Source organism: Mus caroli, unplaced genomic scaffold (genome assembly GCF_978045245.1).
Source record: "Mus caroli unplaced genomic scaffold, Mus_caroli_1 scaffold_9, whole genome shotgun sequence".
Lineage (NCBI taxonomy): Eukaryota > Metazoa > Chordata > Mammalia > Rodentia > Muridae > Mus > Mus caroli.
The window spans coordinates 75,853,140-75,879,244 of NW_028227264.1; the positions used below are offsets into that span (position 1 = coordinate 75,853,140).

The 26,105-nt window shown below is 49.3% G+C and overlaps 1 protein-coding gene across 1 annotated transcript in view; it reads left to right on the forward strand.

Moving 5' to 3' along the window:
* The first annotated feature begins 11,845 nt into the window (after window positions 1–11,845).
* The window catches only part of Itgb2 (integrin subunit beta 2), a 36,484-nt gene continuing 22,224 nt past the window's right edge, over window positions 11,846–26,105 (forward strand). The window contains exons 1-3 of the mRNA XM_021174344.2: window positions 11,846–11,936; window positions 23,801–23,861; window positions 24,225–24,313. Coding sequence (XP_021030003.1) covers window positions 23,804–23,861; window positions 24,225–24,313 — 147 coding nt within the window. The 5' untranslated portion in view covers window positions 11,846–11,936; window positions 23,801–23,803. The remainder of the gene's footprint in view (window positions 11,937–23,800; window positions 23,862–24,224; window positions 24,314–26,105) is intronic.

Consider the following 26,105-nt stretch of genomic DNA (forward strand, 5'->3'; position numbering starts at 1 on the left):
TCTGGTGATCAGGGAGATGGGGAAGGGCAGGCATGGGTGTCCATGTGCCGTTACCTCCCAGACCCTCTGGTGTGTACATTGATGAGAGGCCAAATCTTTGAAGATCAGACTCCATTTTAGAGAACCTGACCTAAGTTTGAACTCGGGTAAACTAACAGGCTGGTACCTAGCATTAGTTTCCAAGTTGCCCCCCTCCTCAACAAAACCTGAGCCTAGCTCCAGTCTCTAGGCTAATTCCCAGCAAGACCAGCATCTCCAGGTTATACCCTCAACATGACCAGTATCTCCAGGTTATTCCCCCGACAAACCTGCATCCCCAGGTTACAAGCCCACCCCTGCCTAATGACCACCAATGCAGAGGGGAACAGAAGATAATTTTATGATCTGACTCCCAGATTGAAAAGCCACAGTGGTTTTCCAATTAGATGCTTGCACACTTAACCCTCCCCCTGCCCCCAGTTGCTGTTTGTATAAAGCCTTCCCCTGATAGGTATTTGGGCTCCCCCAACTACCAAAACCGTCCCGAGAGATGGTGGTGCATTGGAACGGCCCAAGTTAGCTCAAATAGAATAGAAGCTAGACCCTGCTGTGAGTTGCATCAGATTGGTTCCTATCTGTTTGTTTTGTTTGTTTGTTGTTTGTTGGGTTTTTTTTTTTTTTGATTTTTTCAAGACAGGGTTTCTCTGTGTAGCCCTGGCTGTCCTGGAACTCACTTTGTAGACCAGGCTGGCCTCGAACTCAGAAATTCGCTTGCCTCTGCCTCCCAAGTGCTGGGATTAAAGGTGAACGCCACCATGCCTGGCTTCCTATCTGTTTTTTGAGGGGGTCACAAACACTTCCCTGGCACTACATTGATGCCACTGATTCTGTGGGCCTAGGCTAATTAGGAAGGAACCTGGCACCAAGGACAGAGAGACGACCACTGGGTAGGTGTTACCTCTGCCCCAGTGATCTTTGACTTCTTTCTAGCTTTGTTGATGGCTGGAGTCAAAACTGTATTTGGGTATCTTAGTACCATTTGTAGTCAGGTTATCTCCATAGCTGAGATTTTCCCGCAGTTTGGGGTCTCCCATCACACTTAGCTCCTGAGACTGAGGCAGCCCCACACTCCTACACTACAGAGGAGGAAGGGCCAGCAACCCGTCCAGGGTGTGTGTCCCTGCCTGTTCTGTGGGAAGCCACATGGTGACACCCAGGGCGGTTCAGAGGAAATGAGCAAGGGGAAGACCCATGTCACAATTTCAATAAAGTGCCAAGAACCAAGGGGACTGAAGATATGAGAGGCCCCAGTAGAGAGCCCAGATGGTGACCCTGATGCCCTTGTCCTTAGAGGTCAATGATAAGATTAATCAAACTCTATCTCTCTTTTCCCATTGAGTCAGCCTGCTGAGTAGGTAGGGCTGGTTGCCTGGGCCTGAGTGCTTCCATGAAGTTGACTTATAATAACCTCCTTACTTATTATAAAATGAATACAGTTATTTAATAATTCAAAACACAGAAGAGTCAGCTAATATGTTAACATCTCCTGGATCCTAGTGCCCAGAGTTACCTGGCTGCTTCCTCCCGGGTCCAGGGGCCCATCATGAGTTGACTGCCACCACCGCTGCTGTCTTTAGATCTTGACCAGCAGTCAGCACTGCCACTGTTCTTACACTTGCTTTCTGAGCCCTAAGGTGGCCCAGCTACTTTTGTTTGTTTGGTTGGTTGGTTTGTTTTTCTTTTTTCTTTTCTTTTTCTTTCTTTTTTTTTTTTTTTTTTTTTTTTTTTTTTTTTTTTTTTTGGTTTTTCAAGACAGGGTTTCTCTGTGTAGCCCTGGCTGTCCTGGAACTCTCTCCGTAGACCAGGCTGGCCTTGAACTCAGAAATCTGCCTGCCTCTGCCTCCCAAGTACTGGGATTAAAGGTGTGCCCCACTGCTGCAGACTGGCCTCAGTCGGGCCCCCTCAATCCACGGGAGAAATCAGGGTTCCAGTTACAGGTGGGCAGGGAGTCGGCAAGAAGGGGGTGACAAACAGACACGGACACAGAGAGAGTGTGTATCTGAATGTAATTTGTCAACGTGAGCATCAGTCTTATATATTACAGAAAACAGAGATGTGAGGCCATCCAAGGTACATTGAAGTTATCTGATGCAAAACAGAAGAATGCATACTAAAAGAGGGATAAAACCCAGGGCCTCACACATCCCTAAGCATGCACTCTACCCCTGAGCTGCCCCAGTGCTCCGTTTCTGATGACTTAACTATCTTCACATGTACCGGACCTCTGCTGTGAGCCAGGCCTTTTGCAGGACCCTGTCACGTGTCCCAGTCAGGGAAACTGAGGCTTAGAGGAAGACACGGAGTACCTTAAGGATCTGACTGTTGCTTGTCGACTGTGCTGCGCCCCATTGCTGCCCCAGCCATCATGACTCCCAGACAGACAGAGAAGAGCAGAGAAAGGACCCAGAGAAGCAAGAGTTCAGAAATCAGACTTTGCATCAAATGCCACCCAGACCTTCGACTGATGCTTTCTCTCCTCAGGATGTTAAAAGTAGCTCTGTTCCAACCCTAGTGGAAACCACACGCTGAGCAGGAAGCAGCGGTTTGAAAACTGGAAAGAGAATCGACAAAGGCTAAGGGCAAGCAGAGGTCTAACCCAGGTGGGGCCTGGGTTGAGGCTAGGTGCCTCCTGTATGACTCACGAACCTCTGACGGTTCCACAGATCAGCATGGCTCTTCAGGTGGAGGTGACTGGGCTAGTAGGAAGGTTTTTTGGCCTTCATGTTTTTGTAATGAAAATGTTCCTTCCTCCCCTTCCCCTCTTCCCACAACAGTCCTGTACTAGTTTGATTTTTTAATCAATTCTTTTTTTTAAAAGATTGATTTGTTATGTATACAAAGTTCTGTATGCGTGTATACCTGCACACCAGAAGACAGCACAAAGATCTCATTACAGATGATTGTGAGCCACCATGTGGTTGCTGGGGAACTGAACTCAGGACCTCTGGAAGAACAGTCAGTGCTCTTAACCTCTGAGCCATTTCTCCAGCCCCAATTCTTCTTCTTCTTCTTCTTCTTCTTCTTCTTCTTCTTCTTCTTCTTCTTCTTCTTCTTCTTCTCCTCCTCCTCCTCCTCCTCCTCCTCCTCCTCCCCCTTCTCCTTCTCTTTCTTCTTCTCCTCCTCCTCCTCCTCCTCTTATTTATTTATACTTTTTTTTTTTTGGACAGGGTTTTTCTTTGTAGCCCCGGATGTCCTGGTATTCACTTTGTAGATCAGACTGGTCCCAACTCATGTAGCTCTGCCTACCTCTGCATCCTGAATAATGGGATTAAAAGGCAGGCACCACCACCACCACCAGGCTTTAATCAATGTTTAACCCTTTGTTGTTCTGATTACACAAATGTTGTTCAGTGCTGAGCTAAATGGCAATTATGTTTTTGTGTACAACTTTCTGCTTTTCCTCCAGAGTTGGTAATTGCTTTTTTTTTTTTTTCTCAACTTCTTCTGACTCAGAGCCACATTTCCCTCAACTTCCAGGCAAGTTTGTAAAATGATTCTCAGAAAAGGCCCATGTAGTCCAGCCTGTCAGTCAGTCCCTCTGAGGAGAGCTAGGGATTTGAGTTTCGCCTATGAGGGTTTATTCCTATGAGGGCCAAAGTCCTGCAGCAATTAAATACTGTTATTAGCAACAGGTGATCCCACAGGCCTTCTCCGAGGGACCTAGCAGCCACTGTGTCAGCACCTGTCACCACCAGATGCGCTGGGTGTGTGCTTCAGATAAAAGGGCCCCCGGACACCCCAGATCCCTCTCTCTGGGTGTGTGTGTGTGTGTCCCCGTCACCGTCCTCTCTGCCTTCTCTCATATGTCTCTCTCTCTGTCTGCCTGTCTGCCTCTATCCACCTCCCCTCCCCACTCCCTCCCCTTCGACCGTGTCCCCTCTACTCTCCTCCCCCACCTAATAAACCTCTTACACTACATCTGTTGCATGAACCCACCAAAGGTACCCCACCCTTCGTACATCTGTTGCATGAACCCACCAAAGGTACCCCACCCTTCGTTCGCATTTTTATCCTATTGACTGTAACATCTTTTGGTGACTCAAGGAAGCAAGAAATTTGGCTTCTTCAGCTCCTTCCCACAAAGAGGAAGACAAAGGAGTAAGAGACTTGTCTTAGGGGAAGTGGTTGGGTGAGGAGCCATTGAGGTCAGGACTGGGGGAGGGAGGGACCATGGGAACAGCCCAGTTTCTTTCCCTCCATTCTGCGCTCCATCCTGTCCTGCGCTCACACCTGCCTGCCCTGCATTGGGAGGGCTAGGATCCCCTTGTGCCTGCTTGTGTGGTTCAAAAGTACCAAGTAAGAGCCCAGCACCCTGCACATTGCCCACAGGTTTCCGGTGCCACATCTCCCACGGCAGCTCTCGCCTACCCCTCCTCTTACCTCCTCCTGGTGCCAGAAACACCTCCCGCCCCTGGCTCACCGCAGAGGGGGGCCAATGCTAAATCTATGCTGCAAAAGGAAGTCTCTCAGGGGAAGGAGTCGAAAAGGACGGGGGCAGGGCACCAAAATACCAGAGTTGGGTCAGAGGGAAATTTGAACGGGTCGGGTGGGAGGGGCAGGGAGGCCCAGGGTTGCGGGCAGTCTGTGAGCAGTTTCTGAGCGTATTAAAAAGACAAAGTGCATCCTGCCTCAGTTCTTCCTCCTGCCTCTCTCTACTGGCACCTAGCCCCAGCGTGAGCAGGCTGGCCCTTGTTGGTACCGACAAGCAGTTCCCATCCATCGCTGACCTCTCCGATTGATCCTCTGGCATCCTCTCAGTATTAAGCGCAGCACCACTTCCCAGAATCCCAATTATCCCCAAGAGCCGCTAGCTTCTTAGTGGTAACTGGGATGGGGTGGGGTGGGGTATGGTAGTGCTTGGATGGGAAGAGAAAAAGATTGCACATGCGCGAGCACATGCAAGTGAGCATGCGCATGTACTTGTGCACGGGAACACACACACACACTAATAAGTCTTCCCACCCTCTTCTGTCTTTTTTTTTTTTAAGTCAAAATCTGACATAGCCAAGGATGGTCTTGTATTTCTGACCCCGCTGCCTTCATCTTCCAAATCTTGGGATTACAGGCTGGGGATTGAACCCAAAGCTTCATGGATGCTAGACAAGCACTCTACCCACGGATCTATGGCCCAGGACTCTTTCTCCTGTCTTGCTTCTGCTAACTTTGTTCCACCAGGCCTGGGTGATGTTCTGTGTTCCCACTCACTCTGTGTCCTGACAGGCTGCTGACCTGCTGGCCTCTTTTTTTTTTTTTTTTTTTTTTTTTTTGGTTTTTCGAGACAGGGTTTCTCTCTGTAGCCTTGGCTGTCCTGGAACTCACTTTGTAGACCAGGCTGGCCTCGAACTCAGAAATCCGCCTGCCTCTGCCTCCCGAGTGCTGGGATTAAAGGCGTGGGCCACCACGCCCGGCTCCTGCTGGACTCTTAACACAACTCAGTATTCTATAGGGCCAACTGCTTGGTCTCTGTACTAAAGAGAGGCCTCTCCTAACCCTCAGGGTCTTAGACTCCTACCTGTGAAAGTGAAAGAGACACATATGACCCAAAAGGGGAAGCCAGCCAGCTCCCAGAACTCAACTCCAGCTCCACCCACCCCTCCAGCCTCGGCCTGGCTCCTGCTGTAGTTCAGGAAAAAAGCAAAGGCACAGTGTTGTCTCTCGGTACTTCTGTAGGAAGGAAGCACACTCCTGCTCTCTGGCACCACCTGCCCTCCCAACTTGGACCAAATACAACCCAAAATTCAGTGGCTTGCCTTCTCTCAGCGGGCTGTCTCTGGCCTCTACTTGCTCACTGTGATGTGAGAGGCTGGTAGCTTCCTGCTCCTCCCATACCTCTTTCCTCTAGGCAGGGGCATGTCTGGCATTTTAGATGAATTGCTTTCTGTACTTGCCAGAATGTCACATAGAAAAATGTGACTGGGCTTTGGTTTCCAGCTTTGGGGGCAGGCTGTCCATTAGAGATACAGATGAGTATTGTATGTGGGGTCTACAGAAGTCAGGTGACATGGAGTCTCCAGCACCTGTCCTAGTGTATCCCTGCACTGAAGCTCTGCAGGAAGACAGAAGGGAAGGTGGGGGAAGGAAGGAGGAGGTGAAAGTGTGCATCGATACACACATACCACACACATACACATAATACACACCACACACATTCACACACACACACATATGCCATACACCACACACACATACATACACACACCACACATACACTACATACACACACACACCACACACATACACACCACACACCACACATACACATACAGGCCACACTACACACACACACACACCAACACAACTGACCATCAAGGCAGGGGGGTGTCTCCCCTGCTGGGTCATTATGGCTGTGCTCCATGCATGTCCTGTTCCCTGTGATCCTGCCTGGCCATCCATACTAGGTTCTCAAGGTCAAGTTGAGCCTTATTCCTCACCCAGCTGCTGCAGGTTCCCAGCTGCTGCAGGTTTGCCTCAGTGGCCCCTGCCAGCACCCGGATCTGCCAAGACAAGCTTCCCTTTTCTTTAAGTCCCCTCCTGTTTTCTGATGGTTTTCTCCTGTTTCCCATCTTTCTTTCCTCCCTTTCCCCCTTTCCGCTGTGAATATTTGAACTGCCCCATTCTGGTTCAGGAATTGGTCTCTTGACAGTTTTTGTATAGATGCGATGGTAATGTTTGCTGTCAAGTTGACCACTTTTAAAATCACCTTGAAGATAGACTTATGGGTGTATGAGTTACTTTTGTTGCTGTGATAAAACACCATAACCAAGGCAATTTGTAGGAGGAAAATTTGCGATTTGTACTGGCTGGGTCAGTTAGTGTGTCAACTTGACAGAAGCTAGAGCCATCAGAGAGGAAGGAGCCTCAGTTCAGAAAATGCCTCCATGAGATCCAGCCGTAGAGAATTTTTTTCAATTAGTGATCAAGGGTGGGAGGGCCCAAACTGTGGTAGGTGGAGCCACCCGTAGGCTGGTGATCCTGGGTTCTATAAGAAAGCAGGCTGAGCAAGCCAGTAAGCCGCACCCCTCCATGGCCTCTGCATCAACTCCTGCCTCCAGGTTCCTGCCCTGTGAGTTCCTGACCAACGATAAACTATGATCTTGAAGTGTAAGCTGAATAAACCCTTTCCTCCCCAACTTGCTTTTTGGTCATGGTGCTTCACTGCAGCAATAGTAACCCTAACTAAGACACAGTTCTGGAGAGAGATTTTACCCATGCTGGAGAGACATGGGGACATGAGCCTGGAGCAAGAAGCTGAGAAGTCACATCTCTGATGGCAGCCCAGCCACTAGGCTGGAAAGTTCAAGGTTGGGGGCAGGGTATGCCAGGTAGGGACTAAGGGATGCTGGGAGAACTGGAAGCCAGGTCTGCTTTGATGTGTAAAATACACACCTCAGCCCCTTGTTCAGGGGGTCTGCAACCAAACAGTGTCCACTGCAAGCACAGTGCAGAGAGAGTGAACTGAAAAGAGAACAAGGCTATCAACCCTCACACTCCACCTCCAGTGATGCACTTTCTCCAGTAGGGCCCAACCTCCTAAAGGTTCTATAACCTCCCAAAACAGTGCAGCTTACAAGAACCAACTGTTCGTGTACGATGCGAGGGGGTGGGGAGCACAAAGGGAGGCACACTTCACTCAAATCACCGGAGCATGTCTGCGGGGTATGAAAAGCCTAAACTATTTCTAAATTGTGTCAAGTTTTTCTACAAAATCATATCACTAGTTTGCAAATTTGATCACTGTGTGCATTGCACATGTGTATGTGTGTGTGTCTGATTTATTTCACTTAACATAATGATCTCTACCCTCATCAATGTTCCTGTAAACATCAGGATCCTATTCTTTTTCGTGGCAGTTACCCAGTGGCTAGTTCTATTCGTGGGTTTCTGAGGAAGTTCCATCTGGTTCTCCACAATGGATGGACATGCTAATTGGCACCCCTACCAAAAGTTCATAGTGTTAGCAATCAGGCATTACGACTGCCTGCCCTGGGGACCTAGTGACAGCGGGATATGTCATCGCTAGGTGCCAAGATGTGACACATTCCCACTGTCTCCCACATCAGTCTCCCACATCCCTCCTACTCCCCATCCATGCCTCCCCCACTCTCCACTCATGTGCCAGTCCCTCCTCATTCTCTTCCTCCCACCACCCTGGTCCAGACGCAGTGGCCTCTGCACATCCCTCCCCAGAAAGCCTCCCACATGAGAGCTGTTGCATGGTATGACTCTATGGCATCCATTGCTTAGCTCAGGACACATAGGCATCCCCCTGCCCCATACCCTCACTGCGTCTGCCTTTCTTTGTCCAGTAATGGCCATGCTGGGGTGAGAGGTCATCTCTCATGGCTTTGATTTGCATTTCCCCTAAGAACTAAAGTTGTTTAGTATTTTTTATATTTGTTGGCTACTTATACATATATTTCCGAGAAACACATGATCAGATCATTTGCATAGAGTTAAAATGGGCTTATTTCTCCTTTTGGCTGCCTGAGAAGAATCTCACCATTGTGCTTTTTAAAAAGGTTTGTTTTTCTAAATCATGTGTGCATATGCTTGAGGAGGCCAGAAAGGGGCTTTAGCTCCCCTGAAGCTGGAGTTACAGATGGTTGTGAGCCGCCTGGTGTGGGTACTGAGAACCAAACTGCAGTCCAGACACACTAGGATTCTTTTTCTCCTCCTCTTCCTCCTCTTGTTCGTTTTTTTGTTTTTTGAGACAAGGTTTTCCTGTATAGCCCTGGCTGTCCTAGAGCCGCTTTGTAAGCCATGTTGGCCTCAGACTCACCGAGATCCACCTGCCCCTGCCTCCTAAGTGCTGGGATTAACAATGTGCACCACCCTAGTGCTCTCAGTCTTGAGATGCACCCTGTGGCTAACGTTCTCATCCAGTCCTTCCTACAGGCACGGGATGCTTCTCATTCTGTCGGGTGGGTCTCCAGCTTGGCGGAGCTCTGGGCATCTCCTTTCGTGGTCTCCTTAGTAGTTAATTTTGACTTCCTTGAGATTTCTGTATCTTGGACTGAATTGAGACTTGCTTTGTACCCTCAGTGAGTGATCCCAACGTGTTTTGACATCACGGCACGGTGTGGAAAGTTAGAATATTCGTTCAAGCATTTCACAACATTCTATTTGGCCTGTCTGCTTCTGTGTTACACTTGCAGTGGTTAATTTAAACTAAGAGATGACCCTTAGAGAATTAATGAGACACTCCTTTGGGTACTTCTGTGAAGGTGTTTGTAGAGAGGGTTAACAGAAAACCCATCTTGAAGGTGATCAGAACCATCCCATAGGCTGAGGCAGGGATGGGGGAGAGAATCCAACACCCTCTTCTGACCCCCAGGGGCACCCACACAGACATACACACAAACACTTAAAAAAAAAAAAAGTTCTCCGGGTGTGGTGGCGCATGCCTTTAATCCCAGCACTTGGAAGGCAGAGGCAGGCAGATTTCTGAGTTCGAGGCCAGCCTGGTCTACAAAGTGAGTTCCAGGACAGCCAGGGATACACAGAGAAACCCTGTCTCGAAAAAACCAAAACAACAACAATAACAACCCCCCCCCCAAAAAAGGTGGGCATGATGGTGCACACCTTTAATCCCAGCACTCAGGAGGCAGAGGCAGAAAGATCTCTGTGGGTTTGAAGCTAGCCTGGTCTTTCAGGGCAGCCAGAGGTCCCGTCTCAAAACAAAAATGATAAAAATTAATTAATTAATTAAAATTTAAAGTGTTAATTCCAAAATAATATTTTTAATTAAACTTTTTTTTTAAAGAAAGGAAAACCTGAACCCCTACTGAGCTCCAAGACACACCACAGACTTCCCCACCAGGATGGCCTGTATCCCAGGTGATGAATCCTCCCTCCCTTAAAGTTCTTCTTGTAAGGTTTGGTTTCTGTGATAAGAAGTCCCACTGATACCACACTACACGTGTCTGCAGGTCTGTGGCTCCATCAGTTTGCTCCAGTCTCAGCTTTCCTTTTGAGTGTATTGAAAAGTGATCAAGGTTGTGGTGTCTTTGTGAGTGCTGTGGCATATGCCCACATTTGTCTGTTTGTGAGGGAGCCGGCTTGTGCATGCATGTTCCCATGGAAGCCATGGGTCTTCCTCAATTGCCCTCTGCCTCATTTTTTGAGACAGGATCTCTTTGCTGAGCTCGGAGCTCACTGATGAGCTAGATTGGTTGACCAGTGAGCATCAAAGATCCAAGAGGACAATAGTCCATATCTCCAGCTCTGGAGTACCAGGCACACACAGCCACACCCACCTTTACGCATGCCCGATGGGGTGCTGAGCTCATGTCATCAAGTTTGTGTTGCAAGCACTTTATTGAGCTGTCTCCCTGGCTTCTGAACTAGCCTTTCTGATATTTGGTGGTGTTCGTTAGTATTTTCTACAAGTATGTGCAGGTCTTTCATTCTTGACTTTTGTCCCCCGTCCCCTGTCCTTTTTGAGCTAGGATCTTACAGTTCTGCCTGGCTGGTCTTGACTTCACAGCGGTCCTCCTTTTTAAAAAAAAAAAAAAAAGATGTATTTGTTTGTTATATGTACATGAGTACACTGTAGCTATCTTCAGACATACCAGAAGAGGTCATCGGATCCAATTACAGATTGTTGTGAGCCACCATGTGGTTGCTGGGATTTGAACTCAGGATCTCTGGAAGAGCAGTCAGTGCTCTTAACCACTGAGCCAGTGGTCCTCCCGTATCAGCCTCCTACATTCTGGTATTACAAGTGTGAACCGATACACCCGCTTTCTGACGATGTTCTTTCAACAGTTGGCATCTTTTGCACGTTTTTTTCAACTGTGAGAAGATATAGAAAATATGCATAAAGGTTCAGGGCTATACCTTCTTGTAACCCTCTCAACCATTATCACCAGGATGTCCTGTGTAGCTGATGTCCCCACTCCACAGCTTTTATCCTCCCGTAACTATGTCTTTAAAAATTCTACCAAACATACTACACGAAGAAAGAGTAGCACATGAACACCCAGGTCTTCAGCCAACCTCCCCCTTGACCCCCCCCAGCCCCCCACTGTGGTCACCTCCTGGCCTCTGTCTTGTATCCGCACCCACCTCCAACCCCCATCCTGATTACAAGGAAGAAAATCTGCCATGTTTTTCTACCATTTGCGAGCATTTCGACATGTAACTCTAAAGATGCGGGTAGTGGGATGTAACCATGAAACATTGCTGCGGAAAGAATTAACTGTTTTCTCAGCAAGGCTGACATCTCAAATCTTATGCTAACGGTTCCCAGCTCCCTTCGGTGTCTCTCTTTCTGCCCTCTCTAGTTTTGCAACTACTCAGGTGGGGTTTTGTTCACCACTAACTTTGTGATTGAGTTTCTACAGTGTTACTTAACACATCCCTCCATGCCCCACTCTGCCCCATGTTTGCCCAGGACCTTCCCCTGCCTCCTTCTTCCCATTGGCCTGCTTCCTCGAGTGGGCTACCACCTCAGCCCATCCACTTGTAGCTGGGTTCTTCTCCCAGACTGAGAGCCCACACAATCAGCCTCTGTTTCCGCCTGCTGGTCCATGAACCCCTACCCCTTCTTGACATGTGAGAGAGCCCCTCGATGCTATCAATGGCTGCTGCTTCCAACAGTAGCCCCTCCACTCTTGCCGTAAAAGCTTGTCATCACCTACAAGCCCCTCCCTCTCTCAGTGTCTCTTCTCTAACGTCCCACGTGTAAAGGGGCTGAGGTGATACCCACATGTGGGCCAATCAGCCATATGTCACTCAACTTCCTCCTGGGCGCTGACTTAGAACAGGAAGTGTCAGGCGGGGGGGCCTCAGCAGCTGTGTTCTTTAGACACAACCACACAGCCAGCTGGCAAGAAGTAGGCAAAGACATCTCCAGTCAGATTCTCGGAGTGGAGGCTTCCTGGGACTGAGAGGGGGTGAGTGCAGGGCTCCTGTGTTCAGGTAGCTCTTATGGGAAACACCTCAGAAGTGGGCTCTTCCGGTGGAATTTCTCTTTATGACTCCAGCCCGACAGTCACTGGTGGCCTTTCCCCATCTCCCACCTTGCCTATCTGTCAAAAAACGGTCTTGTACATGTGGCTTCTGGCTATTCAGACTCTCCTGACTGATGTCCAGGGATGGGAGGCCTGGTACCACAGCTGAGCAGAGTCTCAGGAGTTCTGGGAACATCTGTAACTGTGAGTTAGCAGGCAGCCGACTGTGTTGATTCTCTCTCTGTGATAGTCGTGGATGCCCGGGGCTGAGGAAGGTCAGCTATGATGGGGGGTAGGGGGTGGCGGTGGCTGGGACAGATTGTGGGAGGGAAGGGGTCACATACTGACACCCACCTACTATGAATGGAAGTAGATACTTATGGTCATGGAAGTGGGTGTCAGATTGGAGGTAATGAGCAAGAAAGGAGCTGCTGAGATGTCCATTGTCCCCACCTGCTTTATAATGGCGTGTGGGGAGTGTGTATGTGTGTGGGGGGTGATTCTCAGTCTACCCTGCAAGTCGCTGGAACCTGGGCTCCAAAATGCCCAGCCCAGCCTACAGCATAGCAGATAATAAGGAAGCCCTCTATCCAAGAATCCCACCCACATACAGTAGTGGCCAGGCCTGGGGCCAGCAACCACAGGGTCATATCCCAGATAGGAAGAAGGTGTCAGGTGACAGACACCCTTTCCACACCCACCAGTGAGTGAGCAGATGAGAGATTGTTGATAGCTGCCATAAGCAGGAGTAAAATGAGCAAGTCCTGAGGGTTAGTTAGGGCTGGAGAGGCCCAAGTTTCCTATCTCCTCCTTTCTCCAACATTTCTCTGTTGACATAGTGGACACAGTCTTGCCGCAGGCATGCATTATGCTGGGGTGAATTGTGTTCACTGCGATTGTGGAGGAACCATGCAATCATCCTTTGCAGGAAGTGCTGCAGGGGGCCGGGGGCTATCTTTGATACACAGCTTGGGAGGAAGCCTTCTGCTCTCTGTGGAGAAAGGGTGTGAACTGGGGAGGCTGCTGAACTCTGGGGAAATGAGAGGGTGGGCTGACTGGCGCTGCAAACTCCAAATGTCTGCAGTCAATAATGACTGAAAACTCCCGTCAAAACTCACTCCCATGAGGAGTGAGCCCTGGAGACAACTGAGGCTCCCGCTAGCTACAATCTATCATCTCGCAGGTGCAGGTGACTCTCTGCAGGTGGTAGGGCTGGGGGTAGGGGTGTGGGGTGTTGAATGTGTGTGTATGTGGAGCTACACGGAGCCCCGGTGGGGTGACTCTGTAGGGAGGTGCAGGTTCTGAGTCAGCCACTTTATTCACATCTCTCCCACTTTGGACACGAGTCAAACCTGCCTGAGGTTCCCAAATGCTTCCAAGTGCACTCGGTCATCCAGAGGTTACATACAGTTCAAGCCTTGGGGGGAAAAACAGCTCAGGGCATCCTCTGCCTGGCTGTTGGACAACCTTAGGGGATGTTCAAGAGATAACCCCAGGCAGCCAACCCAGTACTGGCTGGCTCCATTCTGTTGCATAAAGGGAACCTCAAAGGGAAGTGTTGGTTTCCTCCCTCACCCCACATGCCTGAGGTCCTGTGGATCACTCTCCGTGACATTTCTATAGTGGGAGATGGTAGCCAGGCTGAGACAGGTGGCCCAGGTAAGCCAAGTGATTAGAGCCCTATGACTGCCAAGTGCTGCTGTCTCCCTAAAGCAGATATCTCTGCTGCCAGAGGTCCAGGCTGTTACAGGCTATTTGATCACACTGTGAACCCCAAGATTGCATTATTTACCAAAGGGGAAAAAGGGGTTTCTATTTGTGGTGTGGCCCGTTAGCACATGTTGTTAATCCCTCTGAGTGGAATACAGACACACCCTTAGTACCCACCTTTGCTCCCAAACAATGAAGGTAAAGTTAATTTGTAGAAGGAAGTAGCCATGTTTGAAAGTGGTATCTAATTGAGTGGCAGACAAAGTGACGAATCAGAGAAAGATTTGACTGAATAGGATATGCCCAACTCTCACTAGAAGAGAGAGGAAAGAGAAGCTACTTAGAGAGAGAAAGAGGGGAGGGGGAAGTAGGAAGAGGAGGAGGGGGAAGAGGCAGTTTTTAGTGGGAGAGTTGTACAGACACAGGTAAAGACAGAATGAACCAGAGAATGAGAAGGAGCCAGAAGATCAAAACAGATTGCTAGAGTTAGTTTGAGGCCAAACAGAGCAATTCAGAAGAAAATGAGAGAGGTCAGATTAAATCAGTCAACCCAGAGAGGAGTTTGAGCCAGAACAGCTGAGTTGAATCAGCCAGAATTGAGAAAGAACTAGGAAGGGGTAAGTTTATTCAACAGCAAGTCTCAGAGGCTGAAAACATCCTAGGCCTAGATTAGATTATATGAAGGCTAGAAGCATCCAGGACTAGGCCTAGGTTAGCAGACTGACGCAGTAAGCCTCTGAGACAACAATTACATCAGGCAAATAAAAGTTACATTTATACCAGGCCTTGCCTCTGCATGTGGATTTTGCAAATAGTCTGATAGGATTTGCTTAAAACTTTAAGAGGAGTGTTATAGTCCTTTATTTAGGAGCTTTTCTCATAGCAGAGCAAGCCTGTGGCACAGCCAGAGTCCTTATAAAGCAGAGGTCAGGTCACCCCTGTCATCACCCAGCAAGTGGCTCCTTGGTAAAGAGTTGGAGGATCTGCAGAGGTCAGGTCAGGTCCTGGACTATTGAGGACATGTGCCCTGACAGCTTCTCCCTCCTTGGAAAACACAGCATCTGGGCTAGTCACTGCCCCCACTCCCCCACCACCAGCATCAAGGCAGCCAACACTGTAGTAAGAAGCCAAGAGGCTGCCTTCTGCTCCGTCTTCCTGGATCCCACAAATACCCACATCCCCATGCCATCAGTCCTGAGATGGTCTGTGTAGGGTCTTAGAAGGTTGGGGTCCGACACCCCTTGGAGCTGACAGAGAAGAGACTGGCACTTTGGCTGCCTCAGAAACAACCTAAGCAGGAAGCCATACCTCAGCCTCACAATGCTATTTTGCAGCACCATCCCAACAACTTTCTGAAAGCTGGGCATTAGTTTATGGTCTAGAGGTCTCAGGGTTCTCCACAGAAATGAGCCAACGTGAGGCAGGCCCTTCAACGGATAGGATGAGGCCCAGTGAACTATGGGAGGAAAATCTACTTTGTTGAGTCTATTGACACAGAGGTTAATCTTGGAAAACGCCTGCTCAGTAATGCCCAGCTCCATATTAGAACCAGTGTTGGGGCTCTGTAGCTCAGCCACATAGACAAACAGGGCCACCTGTGCCTTCCTAGGTCTAGAAGTATCAGCTCTAGGGCGGAGCCAATGTGTACATAACTTGCTGCTGTGCCTGGCTCTGGGGCTTAGGTGACAGGCTGGGCCTCTTGGAGCAAACCCACAGACTGAGGCCAGGCATAGGTTAATAGAGACACGGGCTAACCCACCTGCTGATGTGATCTCCATTACTGTTTCTGGAGGACCACTGTCCACTTCCAGAAGCTGGCCCTGACACCCGTGGGCCTTCCATAACAGGGTTCCTACCAGTGATTCATTGAAACCAGTTATGGCCTATGTGCAAGAGACATGGACATGGGCGTGCCAGGCCTCTATGATGCTCAGATCAGGCCTGTGAGAGATGTAGGGACTTCAAGGCCTCGCCTCGATGCTGCTGCTTTTGAGGCAGAAGTCTCATATGGGCAAGGATCTCCCTGAGCTCCAGGGTCTAAGGATGCTCATGGTCAACCCCCAAGGGAAACCATCAATGGTGCCTGGGGTGCTGTTTGGAATGGTGGGAGCTTTAGAACATTCAGAAACTCAGCCAGGGTGGGGGCAAGACACAGGAAAATTAAGCCTATGAATCTCTGAGGGCAGACTGGATATCCCAGTCCATGGCCCGGAAGAGACCAGCAAGTGCTTACAGCTAGCAAAGGTCTGATGAGCATGTTCCCATAGCAGTGTGAGGTCACCATTCTTCCTCTTCCCAAGGTCACGATGGAACTCTCCTCAGGAATGTTGGCAGTGGGGACAGAAACATCAATAGCTTTGGGGACTGTAAGAGGCAATTTCCCATAGTGTGTTCACCATAGCTTTTAAGTCGGCTCTGTGCACAATTATGATACAAAGCTGGAAAATATAGACCGACAATGAAGGAGCCTGAAGGCACGGGGATGATGCTACCCACAAGACCTGGCATGTTTTGATCCATGGCTTTTTCTTTTTCCCTTCTGTTTGCTCTCACTGTGAGAATGAGTTGCTCCAGCGGCTGTCCGTGCTATGTCGCTGCTGCACCAGATCCCACAGGAAGGGCATCATGAATGTTAAAATGGCGACACTGCCTCCTTCCATTTGTAAGCTACTCCAGAAATGTCCCAGTTTTGATGGGCATCCCGCGTCCCGCGGCCTCTGTGTTCTGCCTGTTGAATGCTTCTCTGAGTTTACAGTCCACGCTTCTCTGAGAGGCTCACCTTCTGTCGCTAGCTTCTCAGATTCTTTTAGAGAGGAAACTTAGCATTTGCTGTTTACACTAGAATTAGCAGTTATCTCCGTAGAATTTATTATGCATGGAATGGTTTCTTCTAGCAGTATCTTCTTGGTTGTTTTCCTTTAGATTTTGTACACACGTTTCTTTACCATAAGGCACACAGCCTTGTATTATCTTTTTTCCCATTGTATCTTTAGTGGGTTCTGTTGAAGACAGGCTTTTAATGTAGCCCAGGTTGGCCTCAAACTCACTCAAGAGTGACCTTGAACTTCTGATCCCCTGGCCTCAATCTCTGCTTGATTTTTCTAAAACTGAGTTATACAGATTCCTCTTCATTCTGTGTGTGTGTGTGTGTTTGTATGTTTTGAGTATATTTGTTTGTGTGTGTATTTGTGTGTGTGTGTGTGTGTTTGTATGTTTTGAGTATATTTGTTTGTGTGTGTATTTGTGTGTGTGTGTGTGCTATGTGTATATGTGTGTTTATATATTTATGTGTGTGTTTTATGTGTGTGCGTAATTGTTTGTATGTGTGTATTTTGTGTGTGTATGCTATGTGTGTATGTGTGTTTGTGTATTTATGTGTGTGTTTTGTGTGTGTGTGTAATTGTTTGTAAGTGTATATTTGTGTGTGTGTGTGTTTTGTGTGTATGTATGTGTGTATTTTGTGGGTTTTGTGTATATATGTATATTTGTGTGTGTATGCATTTGTGTGTGTGTGCGTTTCTTTGAGTGTTTGGGTGGAAGCCAGAAGACCTCAGCTGTCATCCTCAAGAACCACTACCTCCTTTGAAACAGTCTCTCCCTGGCCTGAGCTAACAACCAGCCCATACTGGCTGGCCAACAAGTTCCAAGGATCTATCACCTCTTTTGAAATTACAAGTCTCTCTCTCTCTCTCTCTCTCTCTCTCTCTCTCTCTCTCTCTCTCTCTCTCTCCCCCCCTTTCTTCTTTTCCTTTTTTTTTTTTTTTAAACAACGTGTTCTGGGATTGAAATCTGGGTCCTTATACAAGTGTTTTACCAACATTCACTCTCCCAACCACTCAACCACTCTCATTCTAATGTGACCACAGCCACAGCACCGGAGCCCTGGCTGGGCCACGCTAGATCACCGTAGACAGCAGGACGCCTCTTGTGTACTGACATGTCTGTAAGGATGCTTTGAGTTTCCCTAAGACTTGGGGCTTTTCATTGCATTGTTTTTCTGTTCATTTTAATGAATTAATTAACATATGTATTCATTTATTATTTGAGAAAGGGTCTCACTTTCTAGTTATGGCTGTCCTGGAACTCACTCTGTAGACCAGGCTGGCCTTGAGCTCACAGAGATCCTCTTGCTTCCGCCTCCCAAATGCTGGCATTAAAAGGCTTGTCCCACTACGCCCAGCTTATTGCCATGTTTTAAATGGCTTTAGAAAGGAGTCTCATCTAACTTCATTTGGCCAGTAGCCACAGCCCCCCCCCCCCCCAACGCCGTATCCCTGGACTCCACCAATCATAAGTACCACTGCCACCATGTCTTTCCATCACTTGTGAAGTTTTCTTCACAGGCAGGCTCTGCGGGTTTTCTGAGTTCCTAGATCAGTATCCTCCCTAGTCAGTCCTCCCTCTGCCTCTTCCCTAATCAGTGCTCTCTCTGACCCCTTTGGCTTTTTGTTCCCTGTCTGCCTGGACCCCTAGGAACCCAGCTACCCCATCCATTCCCATAGGCCCTTAGTCCTGATTAGCTTCGTCAATTTTCCACAGCAGTTAGTCAATTGAGGAACTTTCTGGATCAGACCGTCCTGTGGGTATGTCTGTGGGGTAATGTCCTGATGATTAATGGATGCAGGCGGGCCCAGCCCACAGGGTGGAGCACTAGTCTCTGGGCAGGTGGTCACGGGCTATGCAGAAAGCCCGCGTAAGCCCGTGGGAGGGTGAGCCATTAAGCAGCGCTCCTCCATTCTTTTTACTTCAAGTTCCTACTTGACATCCTGCCCTGACTTCCCTCCGTGATGACTGTGAGCTGTAAGCTGAAATAACCTTTCTTCCCCCAACTTGCTTGTGGTCAAAGTGTTTTATCACAGCAACAAAAAGGGAACCGGAACAAACCTTGTCCCTGTGCCTGCCCAGAGCTCAGAATCCTAGAGCTCGCTGCTCCCTCTATTCCTGTGGTCCCTTGTCCTCTATCCGGAGCTACTTGATCCCTGAATAGAGTTCCAACACCCTAGAGCCCATCTGCCCCTTGTGGATGTGCCAAAGGCAGAAGTGACTCCATCTTGACACTGGGCCTTGGTGAAAAAGTTCAAGGCTAGGCTGTGATTCCCTGTGATTTATTTTTTGTTTTCCTGAGACAAGGGTGGCCCTAGGACTCCATCTAGTCTCCCATAAACTACACTGAGGCTCAGCCAGTCTTTGCCTAGGCCACCCCGTGTTGTTCTTAGCCAGGAGCCTCATGTCCTCTGACTGGAGACAGGAAGCCACCCACCACCAGCCTTCTGTTACATTCACTCCACCTCTGCTGACTTTCTTACATCACCATCCGCTCTGTGTGTGTGTGTGTGTGTGTGTGTGTGTGTGTGAGAGAGAGAGAGAGAGAGAGAGAGAGAGAGAGAGAGAGAGAGAGAGGTTTCATGCCCCTCCAGCTGGCTTTGAACTCACTATGTAGGTGAGGGTGACTGACTTTTAACTCCTGGTCCCAAGTGCTAGGATTACAGTTGTAGGTCACCACACCCTGCCCAAATTACCTTTTGTCTCCTGTTTCCTCTTTTGCCATGTGTATTTCCTTCTTCTCGGGGACGTGTTAGGATGTGGATACTTTCCTACTACAGAACCTAGGTGCCTTATCCGTCATGAAGTGGGGTCTTTATTCGCTCCTCTGTGGAATGCCATAGTCCCCAAGGGAATCCTCAGGGAAGAACAACTCAGACCTTACAAGGTTAGGGGCCTGCTGATCTTCACCACTTCCTGGGTTGCACCAGCACTTGCCAAGCAGATGGTAGAGATCTGGGTGTCTCTGGTGCATAGTTCTGACAGCTACGGGGGCTGAGTTTCTCAGGAGGCCTCTGTATAAAGTTGCATCTCATGACTTGGTGAGGGTACGTGCCTGAAGATCCAAAAAACCCCAGTGATGTCCAGACGCTAGAGGAGACACGGCAGAGCTGCAAGGTAGCCAGGAGGACAGCATCCACCACTGGGCATTTTTGCTTACCTTTGACCTCGTGCCTGTTCTGGTGGTACAGTGAGTTCCAGGGAGCTGGGAGCTACTGTCACCAGACGGTCATTTGCTGGCTGTCAGGTTAAGTGGAGGGGGCAGCAGTTAAAGTATCAGACACTGAAATTCAAACCTGTCTTTCAGAGCGCAGGTCCCACGTGCCCTTGGCCAACAGGTCGTGCTTCAGTGATAGGGCCCTAAGAGGGAGGGTTCAGAGATGAGAAGATAAAGAAGATAGGAAATCTGAGGTCAAGAGGTCATGCACAAGCTGATGTTTGATGCCAAGTGAGTTTATTAAGAAGTACATTCGGCTGGGTGACGGTGGGGCACACCTTTGATTCCAGCACTCGGGAGGCAGAGGCAGGCGGATCTCTGAGTTTCAGGCCAGCCTGGTCTACAAAAAGAAGAAGAAGAAGAAGAACATCTTTTTTTTTTTTTTTTAAGATTTATTTATTTATTATATGTAAGTACACTGTAGCTGTCTTCAGACACTCCAGAAGAGGGCGCCAGATCTTGTTACGGATGGTTGTGAGCCACCATGTGGTTGCTGGGATTTGAACTCCTGACCTTCGGAAGAGCAGTCGGGTGCTCTTACCCACTGAGCCATCTCACCAGCCCGAAGAAGAACATCTTACATACAGTTTATTTTAAAGACTTATTTGTTTGTTTGTTTGATGTATATGAGTACACTGTAGCTGTACAGATTGTTGTAAACCATCATGTGATTGTTGGGAATTGAATTCAGGACCTCTGCTTGCTCCAGCCCCGCTCACTCTAGCCCAAAAATGTATTTTATTATTGTATGTAGGTACACTGTAGCTGTCTTCAGACACACCAGAAGAGAGTGTCAGAAGAGAGTGTCAGATAACGGATGGTTGTGAGCCACCATGTGGTTGCTGGAATTTGAACTCAGGACCTTCGGAAGAGCAGTCAGTACTTTTAATTGCTGAGCCATCTCTCCAGCCCTTATATACAGTTTTTAAGGGAGAAGTAGGACAGTGTCTGAAAACAACAACAACAACAACAACAACAAACCTATCATATAATGGGACTAAGCCATGAGAAGCTAATCAAGCAATGTTGTACCAGGGGAAAATGGGATATCTCAAGGACATCGGAGACTGAGAGCACACAGCAGACCTTGCTGCTGATGCCCATAGCTTTAGAGTGACAGGAGTTGACTTCTTGGGATGAAGCCAGAGCTCCCCAAGGCCCCCAGACTGTTGCCAGCCCTGATAAGCATATTCCAGGCTCTAGACAAGAGACTATGTGTTTTTTCTCCATACTTCAGGGCTTCAGGGAAAGCCGTGGATGGTCCTAGCCCGCAACACCCGTGATCTGCTCCAGTTACACAGAGGAAATGGAGGCAGAAAGAACTAGACCGGCTTTGCTCTCTTGGGGTTCTATGATGCTGGTTTCGCTCAAGGCCCCAGAACTGGCCAGGCAGACCTTTCCTTGTGCTGACTCCCACAGAGACGGGAGCTAGCTGCCAAGGAGCTCAGGCCCAGACTCCTTTTAGCTCCTGGACCTTGACCTTTATCCATCCACCTGCCAAGCTCAGGCCACTATCATTGTCTGGGGTCCTCTGTGGGACACAGTGGGCCCAGGTGGAGCTAGACCCACTCTACACCCTGGTCAAGGAGCAGGAGGTGGCTACCCTGGCCACCATTTCTGATGATGTTTCAAGGTCAGGGAAGTGTGGTCTGTGGGTTGATCTTGTAACCAAGTTGAACTCGTGTGTGTGTGTGTGTGTGTGTGTGTGTGTGTGTGCGCGTGTGTGTGTGTGCTTGCATGCTCATGCACATAGGTATATATAATATGACACCCAGCCCTCTATCCTGATGCTGCTTGGAGCTTCTGTTTCCCCATTTGGAGAACTGCGTTTAAATACTGACTTTCATGGCTGTTTGGGGGGGGGGGTCTTTCCCAGAAGCACCGTGCCTGTGACCCGGAAGGGCTCTCTCCACTCTCCCCCCACAGCAGCCTCAGAAAGGGGGCTGTTCCTGACTGGATTTGCAATGCCAGCATGCAGATCTCAGAGACCTGAGCCAGGCCCCCAGGTCAGCCAAGCAAGTTGGTGTCACCCTACTGGTGTGGCAAAGAGCTCTGGGATGAGGATACAGAAGTGGGACCAAGAACAGTGGCTTCAGCTTGAGCTGGGTGCCCTGGGACAGGGAGATATAGAGACAGTCAGAGCTAAGATGGGTTCCAGTGGCCCAAATCCTCCACCCTGCCTTGCTATGGAGTCTGTTAATTCAGAAAGCTGGGGAGGACATCCTGTCTTCCCTTTTTTTTAAAAAAAGATTTATTTATTTATTATATGTAAGTACACTGTAGCTGTCTTCAGACACTCCAGAAGAGGGCGCCAGATCTCGTTACGGATGGTTGTGAGCCACCATGTGGTTGCTGGGATTTGAACTCTGGACCTTGGGAAGAGCAGTCGGGTGCTCTTACCCACTGAGCCATCTCACCAGCCTCCTGTCTTCCCTTAAGTGGGGAAGAGGAGTGGGCTTCATTTAAAACCTCTGGGCCCTTGATGGGCGTGGTGCACACGCCTTTAATCCCAGCGCTCCAGAGGCAGAGGCAAGTGGAGCTCTGTAAGTTTGAGGCCAGCCTGGCCTACAGAGCGAGTTCCACAACAGTGAGAGCTATACAGGGAAATTTTGTCTCAGAAAAACTAAAATATAAAATAAAGTAAACAAAATCTCTGGGCTCTAGAGGTTATCCTTCTGAGGTCACAGGCCACTTTTAGAAGGGTCAGAAATGAGGCTACATGGGGCCCATACCCACAGGTTGGGGTGGCCCTAGAATGGTGTCACATCTACCACAGAGCCTCAGTGTGGACGTTGGGCTTCAGGAAGCAAAGATGGTGTCAGGGGCCACCAGTACTCTGAGGCCACAACACGGCACTAAGAGTCATCCTGAAAGCAGTGGCCTGACACCCCAGTCCCCATCTCCACTCAGCCTATGTGGTAGCTCAGCCCTGCCCTGCAGAGGAGCTGGTCATGGCTTGGGGAAGTATGTTGATTTTGTTTCTGTCAACACGGCCTCTGGTGCTGGCATCTCTTTCTGCCTGCCTGCCACAGTTTCTCATGTCATAGGAAGTCAGACCCAGGGGGCACCCCACCCAGAATATTCTAGGCCTCTGTGGGCTGAGTGCTGGCCACTCTGGCTACTTCCGGGGAAGGAGGGTGGCAGCAAGGATCTGAGAGAATCCGTACTTACCAGTGCCCAGCTGTAAGGAAGAAGGTCACAACCCAGGCCTCTCAGCATGCCCAGACCCAGCTAGCCCCTACCCCCAACTTCCCATTATTTCAAAGCTGGCAATGCCATTGATTGTAAGCAAGACATGGTGCAGGAGCTATGGAAACAAGGCAGCAGGTGGCCAGCAGTAGGGTAGTCCAGGCTTTGAGTGAGCTCCAGGAAGCCTATTGTCCCCTGTCTGGGACAGGAACTCCAATGTCCCCAGCTGTAGCTCCTCCAGAGCAAGAATAAAATTGGTGCTTCAAAGAGTGCCTGAGACAACCAGAGACTTGCAGTCTCTGTGAGCCAGCTCAGTCCTGCCCCGACAAGAACTCCAAGTTCATGACTTTGCCTGGGCCCAGTTCTGCTGTCTGGGTCAACCAGGTCTGGGGGTCTAAGCTTACTGTGGTCTTTGAATGTACAGGTGCCATAGCCCTGGGCAGTGCAGGCCAATGCACTTGTGGGATAGAAATGGGCCTGCCTGTGTGGCATGTCTGTCTGTCTGTCTATTTGTCTGTCTCTCTGTATTCTGCCTGTTTGTCTGCCTGTCTATCTATCTATCTCTATCACATTTATCCATCTATCTATCTACCTATCTATCTATCTATCTATCTATCTATCCCTTCCCCCAACTCCCTATATGTATGTGCATACCTGTGGAATCCATACAGAGGCTGGCTGCCTGTTCTTCCAGGTACTTGACCACCTGAGCCAGTCAGTATTCAGGCCCCCATATCCCTCCCTGAGGTAGCTGGGTAACATCTGTGCTGGCCCTGGCTGATTTTCATACCCTGTGGCAGCAGACCAGCAAGGAGGAACTCACTCCTCAGGTGATCAGCCTGGAGTCACCTGGTCCTTCTCTCCACAGGACATGCTGGGCCCACACTCACTGCTGCTTGCCCTAGCTGGACTGTTCTTCCTGGGATCTGGTGAGTTCTGTGGAGCTGCCCCTACATGTGACATTCCTTGACAGTGGGCCCACCTCACATCTCCTTGGGCATGTCCCCTTGTGCATACGTCCCCAGGTGGTTGAGGAAGGACCAGCCTTTGGGAGTAGAGTCTCAGGCATGGATGATGGCTTTGGTTGCCTTGTAACAGGAGGCGGGGTCTGACCTCTAGAGCTTTGCTTTGAATTCCATTGGGGTGACTCAGAGCCCTTCCCAGACCCCAGTAAGGCCACAGGCACTAGCCTGTACCCTCCCCAGTGCCCCATCCACCTTTGCACCCCACTCATTCATGAAGATAGTCGGGGTGGATGTGGGGCCCTCATTCAGTCCTGTCTGTCTCCCCAGCTGTGTCCCAGGAATGCACCAAGTACAAAGTCAGCAATTGCCGGGACTGTATCCAGTCGGGGCCTGGCTGTTCCTGGTGCCAGAAGCTGGTAAGAGTTGTGTGGGTCACCTGACAGAGTCTAAGCTGCCCTTCCTTCCCACTGGCCTGGGTAGGAACCTTTGCTTCTCTGAAGCCAGGGTCACTAGGAGGACCTCCTTAGTACATAGCAGAAATGGCTATGGTATATGAAATATACCATGATAACCCAAGTTGACCCCGGGTACATAGGGAGGGACAGTCACATTTCACGATATAAGTCAAGAGCAGGGGGAGGCGAAGGCCCCCGGTCAGGCATGGCGGAGACTCTTCATCTTTGAATCACAGTCCTCGGGACAGCTTGCCCCTCCTCCTATAGAAGGCTCCTCCCTTGGGACTAAATCTCATTACGGATAGGATTGGTCATGAGCCACCTTGTGGTTGCTGGGATTTGAACTCAGAACTTTCGGGAGAGCAGTCAGTGCTCTTAACAGCTGAGCCATCTCTCTCCAGTCCGGGACTAAAGCTTATCCCAGCCTTCTCCCGGGGTCCCCAAGCTGCTGACCATACAAGAAAGCACACGCATTACTCTTTCTTCTCAGTTACCTAATCTTTCCTGGCGGAAGCTACAGCCAGCCAGCCCCTGTGCATCTTTCTCCATAGGTATTTGAGAATGAGGTTATTAGCTTACAAAACCCAGTAAATGTGTTTTGATAAAAAACTGTACTGTCTTAGTTACTTTTCTGTTGCTATCGTAAAAATACCCTGACGAGAGCAACTTAAGGAAGGCGGGGTTCACTACAGTCTGTCATGGTGGGGGAAGTCAAGGCGGCTGGGGTGTGGGCAGCTGGTTACTTCTTATCCACAGCCACGAAGCAAAGTGCTGAATGTTCATGTTCGACTGCTTTGCTTAACACCATTCGGTCCAGAACCTAAACCCACCTAAACCACGGGGAAGCTCTTCTGGGTTCAGTGAACCTAATCAATTACTTACCAGTGTGCCCACACAGGGGCGCTCTTCCCGATTCAGTGAGCCTAATCAGTAAGATTCCTCACCAGTGTGCCCAGAGGCAGAGTGATTTCTGATCCTGTCAGGTTGATAGTCAACCCTGACCATCATATTGTGTGTGTGTGTGTGTGTGTGTGTGTGTGTGTGTGTGTGTGTGTGTGTGTTTTCACAGGTGCTGAGTTTGAACCTGTTATCAAGCTCGGGAGATTGGACATATCAACCCAACAGGCCCAACCCAATGTGCCAGATTTTCACATTTTTCCTCACTGGAGTAGTCTCAGGTCACACAGGAGGCTGCTTTACACACCTTACTTCCAGAAACTTCCCAGCCTTCTTCCTCTTCCTGTCCTTGTCATTTTAGGGTGAGAGGAGCCACCAGTGTAGAATATCCCTTGGTGTCTCCATCCCACTGTGTCCTCTGATTCAGCTCTAGTGTACACTGGGGACACCAGGCAGTGACGACATCCTCTGTGCCCCACATGAGACATATGTGGTCCCTATGTCCCTCTGCTAGTGGTGTTTCCGGAGGTGCTACCTTCCAGATTTCTCCTCACTTCCTATGTCACCTTATAGTGAGTGACAGGCCATCAGTGAGGCCCTATCAAGCTGGCTGTCTCCACTAAACTATATCTGTGCCCTTGCAGTCTGTCTACTGGAGACTCAGGCAGGATCCATTACCAATGTAGTGGTTATTAAATGGCTCTCTGTCTCTCTCTGTCTCTGTCTCTCTCTGTCTCTGTCTCTCTCTCTGTCTCTCTCTGTGTGTCTCTGTCTCTCTCTGTCTCTCTCTGTCTCTCTGTCTCTGTCTCTCTCTCTCTGTCTCTCTCTCTCTGTCTCTCTCTCTCTCTCTCTCGTG